Source organism: Ischnura elegans, chromosome X (genome assembly GCF_921293095.1).
Source record: "Ischnura elegans chromosome X, ioIscEleg1.1, whole genome shotgun sequence".
Classification (NCBI taxonomy): Eukaryota; Metazoa; Arthropoda; class Insecta; order Odonata; family Coenagrionidae; genus Ischnura; species Ischnura elegans.
The window spans coordinates 95,088,662-95,102,436 of record NC_060259.1 but is presented as its reverse complement, the minus strand read 5'-3'; the positions used below and the strand labels follow the sequence as shown (position 1 = coordinate 95,102,436).

At 38.0% G+C, this 13,775-nt stretch overlaps 1 protein-coding gene across 3 annotated transcripts in view; it reads left to right on the top strand.

The window, feature by feature from the left end:
- LOC124171879 (inactive phospholipase C-like protein 2) overlaps positions 1-13,775 on the top strand; it is a 219,758-nt gene that overhangs the window by 157,524 nt on the left and 48,459 nt on the right. For all 3 annotated transcript variants that reach the window (XM_046551262.1, XM_046551263.1, XM_046551261.1), the window contains exons 2-3: positions 10,715-10,864; positions 12,202-12,408. In XM_046551262.1, coding sequence (XP_046407218.1) covers positions 10,715-10,864; positions 12,202-12,408 — 357 coding nt within the window. The remainder of the gene's footprint in view (positions 1-10,714; positions 10,865-12,201; positions 12,409-13,775) is intronic.

Here is a 13,775-nt window from a genome sequence, read left to right as displayed (position 1 = left end):
TGCTACTAATTGGCATACTGAGGCGGAGAACATGGACCGTTATAGTACTAGCCAGCTGCGCTCCTCCCACATGCGAGATAAACGCATGACTTGCGCACTCTTTTCATACTTACTCATGGTCTTCAAGAATACATAAATAATCTCAATGCACGGATGGCAGCCATCCAGGGAGAAAACAATCATAAACTACACATTCATAACCTCCTTTTTTATTAATAATCGACCATTCACAGATACATGTGTCGGAAAGTAGCGTATTATACAATACACTCGGGGTTATAACAAGAATTTCGTTACCCTCTTATGTACGATGTATGCATCACAGATTACCTAAAAATTAATGTCATTGCAATGAAGGCACTACTAAAATTAGCAATACTTTTACCAATCATCTTATCGGAAAGAATTTGCTTAGTGAACTTACATCATATAAGTAGCCGCCATCTGTGAGCACTTTACGTTGCTTGTAAAATGCCTTTGAATAAGGATCAAACCGGTAAAATATTCCCTGTCGTCCTTGGAGTGTCCTAAAACCGCCTACTCGTGGCCAGAATGTTTCTCAATTCTTAGTCTCCACTCAAAGTCGACTCGGTTGCCAAGTTGGCATTACGAGGCCTCACTCAACTCGCATTGAAATAGGATCCAAATATGGCCGCCGCCATTACTTCACCATTTCAAAATGAAATATCTCTCGTTAAAATACTTCGACGTTTGATGCTCCAATCCAGTAAATATTTGATTAGCAGGAGATCACGAATAAAAATAGTTCGGGTATACGCATTATTTTGTAAATTTTATCACACTGCTCAACTATAGCTCAGTTAAGTTGGAGTAAGTTTCTTAAATACGAACTCTAAATCGAACTCAACTTGAGTTTGAGATTGGGACCATCGAGGTAGAGTGACGATTCAACATTGAGTCACGCTCTAAATTAAGGGCTTAAAAATATTAGATAGCCATTTCTAACATTTAGTTACAACCGAGTATGCTCTGAGGTTAGAGGAAAGCTTCATCTAGGACAGGGGCATCAGCGATTTTCAACTTGAAATAGTATGAACTAACTTGGGAAGAGTGGTGTTAAATTATTTTACAATCTTAAAGTAGCTACATTTTTTTAAGTTTCCTAAAGTTTTCAGCCAATTTTTACCATTGTGGGACGTTAAGTTGCTTTTCATTTTTTAATCGTAGAAGAAAACACATCTACAGACGACCAGTAATTGCAAATCCCTTTCTACGGGTCCATGTGGCGAAACGAATATATACACCTCACCCATAATTTTGCTACCATTTTCGGGGACCACGGAGGTTAATAGGTTTCCGTCCAAATTCTTCATATGCGTCATGCTGATCTTTTTTCCCTTTTCGGTCCCCTTGAAATAAATACCTAGGTATTGAAATAAAAAACCGATTACCGATCGATTCTGTGAGATTCAATCCGAGCTAGAGGACGGGGTCGTTTGGATATTGCTCCAAAATTTTCTGGACACATTTGGAACTGGGCGAAAAAGAGTTCACAGGGATGGTAGGAATTAATTAACGTGGCCACACCCACCCTCCTTCCGGAGAGAATTTTCACGTCTTTGACAATATTTGGAGGGATTGATAAGAGCCTTCAAGAAAAAAAAGAAGAGGGTGGGGCCACTGGAGACTGAAAGAAAACAATCACTAAGTCTGAGTTTCAACCCGTGAGAATATTTCACCCGGATATGTTTCGACGATAAAACAGATAAAAACATGAAAAATATGAATTATTCCTCTTTCCTGCACTCACAAAAATTCTGCGGGACCCGCATCTCATCACGCCAGCCAATGAAATGAATGACACCAATTGTATTGCCATTCAACCGTATCCTTCAAGCCACCGTCCAATTTAAACAAACTATTGATCCCTTAGACCAGCTGCTTAGCGTTTAGCAAATATTTAACATTACTACGGTTCCTTGATCTTCGTGTATTTAAGCATATCATCGGTTTTTTCCTGAATTTTAAGGTTTTTCGATAATTTTGTTATTTTTAAAATTACGACCACAAGCAAGCATTATTTTTACCAATGCCGCGATACAAGTTCAAGGCACGTGTTTAAGCACTGAATTCCCGGCGATGCCTAATAACGTCATCCTTACACTCTCCATCAAATGAGGCGACAATCTCTATCGGTACGCCGCCACAAATGGGTTCTATTTTCTCCGTGCGAAGTTCACGAAACGGAAAAGAGTTCTCCGAGATATGACTCGGTGCTCACTGTGAGTACTTAGGAGCGGACGCATTGATTCCACGACCGCGACTATTGAGAGCACAACACCCGCCTCCATTTGCAATGCATCGAATGAAGCGCCCACATGCTGTGCCCTTTTTCAACGAATATTAACGAATTACTATCCAAGATGGCCGCCATCAAGGTACACTTTCCGCGGCTTCCATTTGAGCCATCCACCGTTGCGCCAGCGATGCGTTTCCAATGCCAATTCCTTGTTGTTTTAACAATCTAGTGGATTTCAAGCGAAAGACATATTGTGTTTCTGCCGACTGGAGTGCCGAGAATTGTTAACAAATTCACTCGCGCTGAAGAGTATGCTAGCGATGGGTTTTATATGTTTGATAAAAAGTAAAAACTACAACGCTAGGATAGACTGGATTCATAATTGTCGTTTTTACCATAGCCACGTAGCCAAAGCTCTAAACTCAAACAGGAAACGTTCCCAAGAAGCTGGACCATCCACAAAACAGATTTCGCCGCGCTCTACAAAAATCAAATTATAAAGAGAGCAGTTAAGCTACGGTATAAAGGATACTATTACCAAGGGCAATAAACCACTTGAAAAAATAGAAAACCATGCATTAAGAACTTTTTCAAATATTCGTGATCAGTGCAAGGGCGGCCATTATTTTCCAGATTTGGGGAAAGTTATGAAGAAATAAAGGGAGCGTAATAAGTTAGAGGGTTTAGGGCTTATTTGCTGATTGAGAGGTACCGGTTTCAAATTCCGGGTGAAGCTATCCGGTACACCAAATCAAAATCTTCTAAAAAGTCCGAGGTTTCCCAGAGAAAGGAACTGGCCCTCCATCCCCGAATGTCTGATATTCAATCGCTATTGGCTCAGTCTGGGAGAGCCCTAACCTTACCAATCCAAACTAACTTTCAGTTTAAATCACTGAGTGAGTGATGTTCTCCTGATCTTCATGTGATCGCAGTTTATATTTACAGGCTAAAATTTGGTTGGGGAAACCCGATGGCCCCAAATAATAAAAACACAGAATTGAGATTTTGGGACTAAAAAATACAAAGTATATGAAAACATGAAATAAATGGCCGAGAGGACCGAATATTTGATATTTTTTATCTAAATCTTTATTCTTACGAAATATGGTCCTCTGCAATCAGATATATCCCTCAGAGTACTATGCATGAGATACATATGAATAGATTTCATTTAAACTCTGTTAATTATTCTTCTGGAGTGTAAAATTTAATGAAATGAAATTTCAAATCGAAAGTAATATGAAAATTTTCGCAATCGAAGAATTCAGCCGATCATGCCCGTCACGCGATCTCGGATTTTGCCATTTTGCACTTGGCTGCAAGCGCTTACGCAGAAAAACACTCTCGTATGTTTTCACACTGAGGTGCTCACACTATGCTGAAATATTAAAGCTAAATGAGTTAAATTGATTAGGCTCCCCCTCCCTACTAAGCTTAGACTGTCGAAATGTCTTTCAAATTAACTTTTCACCGTGCGATATTGGTTGATGATTTTCAAGGTTATGCACGTTTTCCGATTCAAATATGCTGTGTAATTTCTTACTTTGCAATCATTAATATGGACGCAATGTTTTCACAGACAATATCAAGCGAAATATGAATAAATATAGTCAAACTGTGGCGCTTACTCCTTGAGTAGGTGTATGAGTACACCGTAGGTATCTGATGAATTACACAGGCCAACAAAAACAATTTGTTTGAAAACTTTTTATTTTAATAGCTGATCTTAATAGATTTTTATGTGCCGAATCCAAACCTGACCTTAGTTTTTTCGTATCACCCATAGTTTCCAAGCAATGTGTATTTTAATATTTAAAAACTAATTTCTAATTTTAGTCTAATACCCCTAGATGGTATGTAGGGAAATCAATGAAACACAGTGTTACATCATAAAATTATTTGTATTTACTGTTAAATTACTTACAACAGTAATGTAGCGTGATATTACAGGGTTCACTTGTCAACTGGAATAGGTCTACATTTTTTCCCCTATTTTCCTTGAAGGTTCTTGTGTAGCTTTTTCTGCGACGAATCGCTTGCTGAACTACTCGGTGAAGTACCAACAGTAATCCCCCATTATCTTCGTTCATTAGACCTACTTTTCAATTTTATTTTAACTATAAAAAAGCTGTTAAATTCTAAATATATTGCTTGATTTCATGAATTTAACTGTAAATTGTGAATAAATGGTGGGTGATACAACTTTTCAAGCATCACATTTGAATTCAGCAACATAAAAAACATAAGAATAACGTATTTTCAGTAAAAAAGTTTTTTCATCGTTGGCCTGTGTTATCCGAGGAGTAGTAAATCCTTGTTTAAAGATAAGAGGTGCTTCCATTTTGTCATCAGAAATTACCTTCCATTTAACTTCCGTCTGAACAAATAGCTTTCAGTTTTAGACTGTACTTGAAATTGAACAATGTGACTCAGATTGGAAGTCCCATTAAGAAGTAATCGCATGAGGCAAGCAGCAGCTCAATCCAGCGCGAGACGCGAGTGCTCACATCCAATTTACACGGACTCGGACCAACCAATCTAATGGGCTTACGCACAACCACTCCCGCCTCGTACGCTCCAATGAGGAGGTGGCATTCCATCTTCAACTGCGCCAAAACAGCGCGGGTCAGTAATGGGTCGCCCATTAAAGTTTTGTTCTGACATCTGGAGTGGCGGGTACATTTTCCGGTTCAATGCCATAATACAACAAGACAAAGAAAAACTGAGCTTGATCGGAAAATACTTGGCCCTGCAAATTCGCGTTGAAAGTTTTCAATTTCTTTCGTGAGAAACTCACCTTTTCACTACACTGAGACGATTTTCATGATTTTTTTATGTTGTGTAGAAAAAGTAAAAGCAAGTAAGTACAGAAATAACCTTTCATCAAAATGAAATTAACTCTCAGCAGATTTTTTCGAGTTTATTTTGGTATGGATCGAGAGCCGTTTACATCAAATGTAATTACTCCCTAACCTTGACACTCCTAAACGAATGAAAATTCGCATGACTACATATTTTTCACGATTATAAAATATGCGTTGTCTCTTACGCTCAATATCAGTGCTTTTTCATCTGAAGATAGCCCCTGATGCAAACTCCTCTGTAGGACAAAAATATGTGGTGGGACCATAATCAATAACCACTCTCCAATTTTCCCCAATTAAGAAAATAACTATTCGAGGAAAAATTATCCTCCATGATTGCACATTATCTAATAGTTCCCTCTCCTAAAAAATGCGAAAAAATATACAAACCTTCGCATAATGCAATTTTAAGAGCTAAAAAATTGAATTTCCTAATTGACTTATATAAACCTTTCATTACGTGAACAGGAGAATTTGATGAACTTAATATTCTGATAATAAGCATATCAAACATTAAACGAAACAGGCAAAGCAAATTATTCGTTAGAAATTCATATCAACATCACAAATTCGCAGCCGGGGAAGGGTACTGCTAGCAAAATTGGCTATTATTCGTTGCATTTTCTTCCCAGGGCAGTGGCCACAGCATTTTGTACACAAGTGTTGGGCCCGGGTTCCAACAGCAGTACGGAAGGATAACTTGAATGACCTAAACTCTTCAATTCGGTGAAAAATAGTGAAATAGAACGGTGCGGACACAGTTTCCTCGGCACAAAGAAATCAACAAGACGGTGCACCACACGATAGAAAATCTCACTCCTGATTTTCATGAATAACCGAACAAAATCGTATGACCAAGAGAGAATATTACTGTTGTACCTGAAAGTTCAATATAACGTTCCTGCTGTGACAATGAGAATTTTGAATAATAATGAAAATTAGGGTGTCGGTGATTCAACTCTTGATTTTTTAGTCGCACGCCTTACGCCTTAACCACGGTCGTATTGCCACTTTTCTAAAGAAGTGTCTACTTTCGGCAGAAGAAAATACGAGAGAAGACTGCATCCGGAAAAAATGCAAAAAAGGAAGAATATGTAGAAATTATATAGAAAGGAAACGGACGGTGAGAAAACGTAAAGAGCAAGTTTCAAGTAACAAACGTTGAAAGGAGTAGATCTTCCATACACACTGCCGGGAAATTGTGATAATGCCGTCGGACAAATGATAAGAACAAGATAGTGTGAGTTTTGAGGAACGTAGTTTTTATATTCATTACACCTATTAAAAATAAAGAAAATGAAAAAGCACCGATTTTTCTTATTCTGATCCGAGCCCGAAATGAAAATCAGAATACGATTGCTGCAGTTTTAATTGATTTAAAAAATTATGTCAACCAAACGAAAGTCGTTTTCTAGATAAATATTTCCTGTCAACCTCCCTTCATTGTCACAAGAGAGAATAACTAATTATCACTCTTAAAAAAATTAAATTCCTTGAAAATTGTGTAAGGGAACTGAACGAAACTTCACAATAATTCTATTTTTTTTCCTGGCGAGTAAGTTGAATGAAAGCCTTTTGGTAACATGGAGTAACTCTTACGCGGCTACAAGCTTGAGAGTCAGAAAGGCTCATCTTACAAATTCTACTTTAGAGGTCACAATTTGGTTCCACTACAAAAACAACATGTTAGCGCACGCAAAGTAATCAGGGTTACGAGGTGATTTTAAAGAATTTCCGTGCGTGAAAATGGCAAAAATAGTCCACTTAACATCCAAGCATACGAATAAAAATTGAAGATGCAACAGTAAAACAGCCGCAGAAACAGAATTTCGACGTATATTGAGCGAAATTGCACCATTCGCTTACTATTCTTTGGTTCATTTAGTCGTCTGATTTAAGTCGGCACCTGTATTCTTATAACCTATTACAACCACTTCACCACCAAACGTTCCTAAAGCTACTTGCGCAATACTCTTTTTCAAATCCCCTTTCTCATATCGAAATTACTACTAGAAGTACTGGAGTAAATACTTACTTCTTTCAGAAGCGAGATGCAAATTCCATAACTCACTACCACACTGAGGAAAACTTCGTTTTCGCTTGGCTCGCTTTTTCGCAATATCCTGGCCAAAAATACTTACTTGCTTAACGAGGACATTTATTTGCACAGCACAAGAATTAAACTCAGGGGTACAAGAAATAAATTCAGGCATTAATAGGTTCAAGTACAACCTTTTGCATAAATTCGATTAAGTTTAATGCTCTTATTCGACGCCCGATTCTTTTTCCAATGTGATTAACTCGAGGGCTGGCATCAGCATCGACACTTGTGCGGCATCCTAATACCTCGGGGGTCGCGTGGTGCTGGCCCAGCCATGTTGTTTGACTTGTGTGATTTCCCACCCTCTGCCGCCCCCCCCCCTTCAAGCCCACTCTAATTGGCCGATCCAATTTAGATTACCAGCCGTGCTGAGAGATTCGTCACTGATTTGGGTCAACCAAGGATTTATGGAATTCAATTTCTTCCTCTTTTAGTGCTGCATCCACTCCAGTTCTAAGCGAGAAACCATGTATAGCCCGGCACACGAAAGAAACCAAGTTTCTCGAAGTTTTTCGGTGGAATTCTTTCAAGGTTCACGTCTTTATCCAGACGGGTTCAATGAATGTTCCACCATGATTTCATCAAAGTCATGTTCTCACACTTTGAGGAATTGGAAGGTGGTTTGATCAAGAAATCGTCGCTACTACTCGCGTCTGAAATACAATGTCCTCTTCTTGCACCTAGTTTGCCCAAGGCCGCACCCGGAAAAATTTTCAGGGAGGTTCTAGGAGAGATGAAAACATATCGGGGGGGTTAAATTTGGATGGGTGGCATTCAAGACTTATTTCCCTAACACTCGGAAAGGGGAGGGGGTTGAGCTCACCGCCGTCGCTACGGCTTCTCGCATTGCTCTTTCTCTCTCATACGACAACATTACTTCCCTATCGGAACCATAATACGCCATCACAATTGGCTTTTGGCAGCAAAACACCTGGCAGCAAACGGCACAATCAAAATTATTGACCAGTAAGCTCTATCAACTCAAGTCTTGTTTCTTAAACGAAAGAACCCTTCGTAATCCGTAAACTTGTATTAGCAGCGCCGAAATGCCGCCTTTCCAGTCAACATAATCGCGTCTTGGGGACAGAGCGTGATTCCTACACAAGAAAGATACCAAAACAATAATCAAAGGACAAAATTAATGTTAATTGAAATAATATTTCTCATTTGTAATAATTTATCGATATTAACAATATGCAGTGGGTAGCCGAGGGTACTATAGGGATCTACTCTGAAAACCACAGTAATTAGAGCAAATAATGCAAGAGCAATGGTTGCACCACATGCAAGATTAAGAGAAGTGACAGCGAAATTAAAGAAAAAAATTAAAAACTCTTACTTTGACAAAGAGCTGAAATTTAGCAGTCAGTGATGAAAACGGTGAAAAATACCGGTAGTAGTTATGAATGCGAATTTCATTCATGCTTCAAGCGCCAAAATAAGAATTCGCAGTAAAATAATCATTCGAAAACCGGGATTCGAACCCGAATTTCCCAACTGCCGCACGATGCATAAATTATATTTCTGGCAGAGAATCACAGCCTTTAAGATATTTCAATGAGGATTTGTTTCCGCAAAGTATAATCCACGACTTGCGCACAAGGCGAGGTATTGGCTCGGCCTCTCTCCCCTCCCCCACCATTGCGCCAATCATCGCCCATCGCCCTCCCCAATCCTCTGCCACGACCATCGCAGCCTCCACTCAAATGTTTTTTTCACAGCGAATTTCATTCCTTATCTTTTATGCCTTTGCAACTGTGCGCGTGACAGCGTCAGAGTTGCCACACTGACTTGTTCCTTCAGTTATTCCAGACAAATTTCCACCTGTTCCATTGACTCCGCATTTGAAAAAGAGCTTTCAAAGTGGAAATGGAGAACTTCTAAAGAAGGTGTTTCTTCATATTTTCAAAATGAGACTACTATAATGACGTAAAGCACTGAATCGACAGTAAAAAAATAAATTGTTTAAAAAAACTTGAATTGATTGACTGAAAAATCAGCTATATCCTATGAAGTTGAAATTATATGGAAAGATAGAAAAATTTGTTTGGTGAGAAAACGGCCGCCTAAATTCAAACGGATCTCATCGAATGGCTAGAACACTTGATATTCCAACTCCGGAGACCTCTGTGCTCCCTGGAAATTGCCATTATTTTTTTATTAGCTTCGTGAACAGATTAAAGAAGGTGGGTCGTATACATGAGGCACTATTATAACTCTACGTGTCTTTCTATCACATCCTAAATAAATCCCTTTTTCAAATTTCATTTTAAGTAAAATCCAATTGATTACGGCATATGGATCATTTGCAGCCGCGTTTCCGGATGCATTGCGTTGAAGCAGGAACATTTCGTCGGCAAATATTTTATTCTAGCAGAGCATTATAATTTTTCCTATTGGCCTTAGTATTCTCCCACTAATGAATTCCAAAAATGGCCCGATTTACATCAGCTACTTTTCCTCTGGCCTTAAGATCAAACTTACATTTTCTCAAGAATGAACTACGCAAGTGTTTAAATTACTTTATCGTACTTAAATAGAATGCGGCTTAAAAACAGTACCAACGGTGACATTATAAAAATTTCAATTTTTTGCACTGTCACGGCTTTTGGTATAACTTGCCATAACATAACATAACATAACATAACTTGCCATAACATAAGAGACTTTAAAACTTGTGATAGTTTTCCAATTGACATTTTCAGATATTATTACATTCTGAATATCCGTAAACTCTCATTTATATGAAATTTTCGAGTCACTAATAGCATTTACAAGCCAAATAGGTAACATAATTACAAGACGGCTAGTTCCGCTGAAGCTCACGAAGCAGTATAGGTGCACATATTCCTAGGGGCTCGCTTCAAAACAATTTTAAATTTCTAGAAGACAAGTGCGCTGCAGCTGGATCAACGCTACCTAACAATTATTAATTATTTAAGGCATCATCCCCCTTAAGAAGGATACTAAACGGCTTTCCTGAGTTCAACAGGTGGGAAGAAATGTTAAAATTAAAGAAATCACACATTCCGAGTGATCCAATGGTTCGTTCCAGATGAACTCTTTTCCTTCCGACCGTTGTTCCTGGGATCAATTCTATAGTTATTAAAAAGTGTATTACACTTTTCCGTAATTCTATAATCCTTTTAAAACTCACTTTCGCTTGCATAAGGGAATTTTAAAGTGTCATTTGTTGATATACTTCTTCACACCCTCGGTGAAAAAACGTATGCAAACTATTTAACTACTGTTCCCTAACAACGACTTCCTGGTGAGTGGTTGACTATTCTGGCATTAATACTGACGGATGAACAGTAAAATTTACCCAACTGCTACTTACGGTGAAGTAATTATTTGGAACTACTGACCCGAAATTTTTGGAACAGTAGGTCAACAACTTTCCGAACTTTTTCACCGAGGGTTTCAAGAAAAAAAAACTCCTTTATAAATATATTTCGCATACTAATGCGTGAACTATTGACTTTGCAGCTGCTGCATGTCTACAGTACATGATCAACGGGACAAGCCTCGTCAAAGTGCGGCCAAATGCAAGGCAGTACCACCGTTTTTTTACGCTTTCAGAAGACTTCACTGCCATTCGATGGACCCCCACTTCCAAGAAATCATCAAAAGCAATGGGTGAGTGATATTATTCACGCACATCTACCTCTAAATGGTGAAAAAATTCAATGAAATTAGAAATAAATTGTTTAAAATAAATGCATTATTAAATCACTGTCAATAGTGATAGTGAGTCTACCCTTGAACGTGACAATCTGTAGATTTTATTGGCTTCCTTTTTAGCAATAATCTTTTCCTTCAGGTCTCTAGTAAACCAGGGTGGCAATCTATTTTTACATTTCTCAACAATGATAAGAGGCAAAAACTGATTAACTGCACTGTTTAAAATTGAAAAAATTCCATCACTGCATTATCAACCGACATTGACAATAAAGGTAACCAGTTAACAGCAAAGAAATGGTCATTGAAGAGAGCGTAGTTGGCCTTCCTAAAGTTAAAGTATGAAATGTCACAAGAATTAGGTAAAACATTAGAATCAACATTGAAAGCACATTGCAATCGTGGATGGTGAACATTAGCACTGCCTAGTGGATCATCGCATTCAATAGAAATATCACTAGTGTTTGAAAGACAAAGATCTCAAATGCGTCCATTAACATTCATTACAGAGTTTTGTTGAGATGAACCCATAAAATTAAGCGATTCGTTCACAAATTTCCCAGTGGATGAGTACCAATTTGGGAACTTACATAAATTACTTCAAGGTAAGATATTGCCGGGAGATTGTAATCACCGAATACTAATAACCATATGGAATGTGTCGTTATTTTACGACACATTCTTTAGCAATATGAGCGCGAATTACATAATGTGTGGATAATCTATGGATTATATTGTGGTACATCTAAGAAATAGCTTGCAACAACGGTTGGTGCTTATTGTTCGTATAATATAACATAAAATAGAGCATTTCGTATAGAATTGAAATGGAATATTTGCAAATTCATGACTTTCTCACAGCTCAACCTCAAAATCTTTCATGTTTTGAAATTCCCTCATTTTTGTCGAGGTCCAAGGCGAATATGTATTCAGATGGTGAGATAATACTGTTTGAAACATCGATTCATTGGGTTTAATATTCTATCTACTCACTTGTACTCTTCACTCTTCGTATATTTAATACTATAAAATTTACTCTTTCTTTATAATATTTTACATGCGAGGTTCCTCACCCTCTCTTCGGAGGTAAAATATACTCTGTATGTGCGAAAGATCCACAGAGAAAAAATCATTCGCCTTGACCGGGATGATTTTTTCTGTGTGGATCTTTCGCACGATTGTGCATTGCGGGTGGCTCCCGTAAAAGTTATCACCGCGGCTAGTCCAAGTATACTTTGAAATACTCTGTATGCTCTTATAACATTAATATTGAATTTATTTTTGCTTGCATTTAGTAACCATTGATAACATCAAGGAGATAAGGGTTGGAAAGAATACGGATGTGTTGAGGAGCCGTGAACTTCTTGCTGGCTATACTGAGGATTGTGCCTTCTCTATTATCTACGGAGACAATTTTGAATCTTTGGACTTGGTTGCCACCACAGTGGAGGAGGCTAACATCTGGGTGACTGGACTGAATGCCCTCATTGGAGCCAATAAAAGTTAGTATAAATTAAAGTATGCAACTGTTTGATCTTTGGTAATTCACCCAACATTAATTAAATGAAATAATTGTGTTGGATAGAGCCTGACATGCTGCTCTCTGAGTGACCCCAAGTTCAAATATTGGCCATGCTTCTAGACTCAGCTCCTGAGAAGATGTCTCACTTTGCCCTCCTGGGGGTCTATTCTCTAGCTCGAAGCTCCCGTTCTGGTAGCTTCGAACTAGCTACCAGAATTGGCTACCAACCGTATTCCCTAACTGGGAGTAGCTACCTTAGACCAAGAATTTGTGGTAGCTTTCTCAGACCGGATATGGGGTATGAGAAATATTTCGTGCGAACTCAGTTTTTACTTTTAGAACTAGGTAATAGAAACGCTCGTTTCATTGTGTTACCTGCGAGAAAATCATAATGTAGTCGTTCTCGGCTGACCTTTTCTTCTAGTTGAAATTAAAATACTTTGTAAATTACGAAATCGTAAGTGCCTATAGCTTTCACTGTTATAGAAATACGTAGAAATAATTACATTAGCCCATTACCGGCCGAGTAAAGAAATACTTGAAAATATATAATTTTTTCTTTTCAATTGACCTAATAACATGCTAAATAAGGTAAATTGAAAATATGGGCCTTCAAAAAAATTTGCTTATGGTAAAAAAAAATGTTGCGTTTTCGCAACGTTGGCCGAATCCGGTATCTGTATGCAATTATGCAACCCGCATTACAATACATTGCCGCCTCATAGGAATATACTGTTTTTACTGTCGGATATAATCCTATACCTTTTTATGCCACGTATATGACAAATATCGTCATATTGGATAAATAAAATCCTTAGATATTATGTTTCCAACGAGATGTTGTTGTTATTTGACCAAAATCCACTATAAAATAGACATGCTTTACGGTTTGAAAGAAATAAGTCAAAGCGAAAATTTTCTCAGAAGAGCATGTATTTCACATTTTTTCATTGAATTTAATTTTATCATTGCAGATTGAATTACAAAAATTAATGGCTAATTATGAAATACTCAAGCATTTTGGGTGCAATGGAACATAAAATTTCGTACATTCAAACATGGCTTGGCTTTTACACTGTTTCGGCAACTACTGAATTTTTTTTAACTCTCTGGCCAAATTCGTCCCTTCATGCTTCACGAATCCGCGATGAATTATATGGCCTTACTTTTTCTATGTTTATGGACGCGAATTGCATAGGGGTACGTCATCTACTGACTTATTCACTTCACTTTTTAGATGCGTCCCTGCTAGATACGATTTGGAGTCTACCAGTGAAATTTACTTCCGTTGCATAACCTGTACAATCTCCTGGCGTTGGTGCAAACGCTGTCCAGTCAGTTGATAAG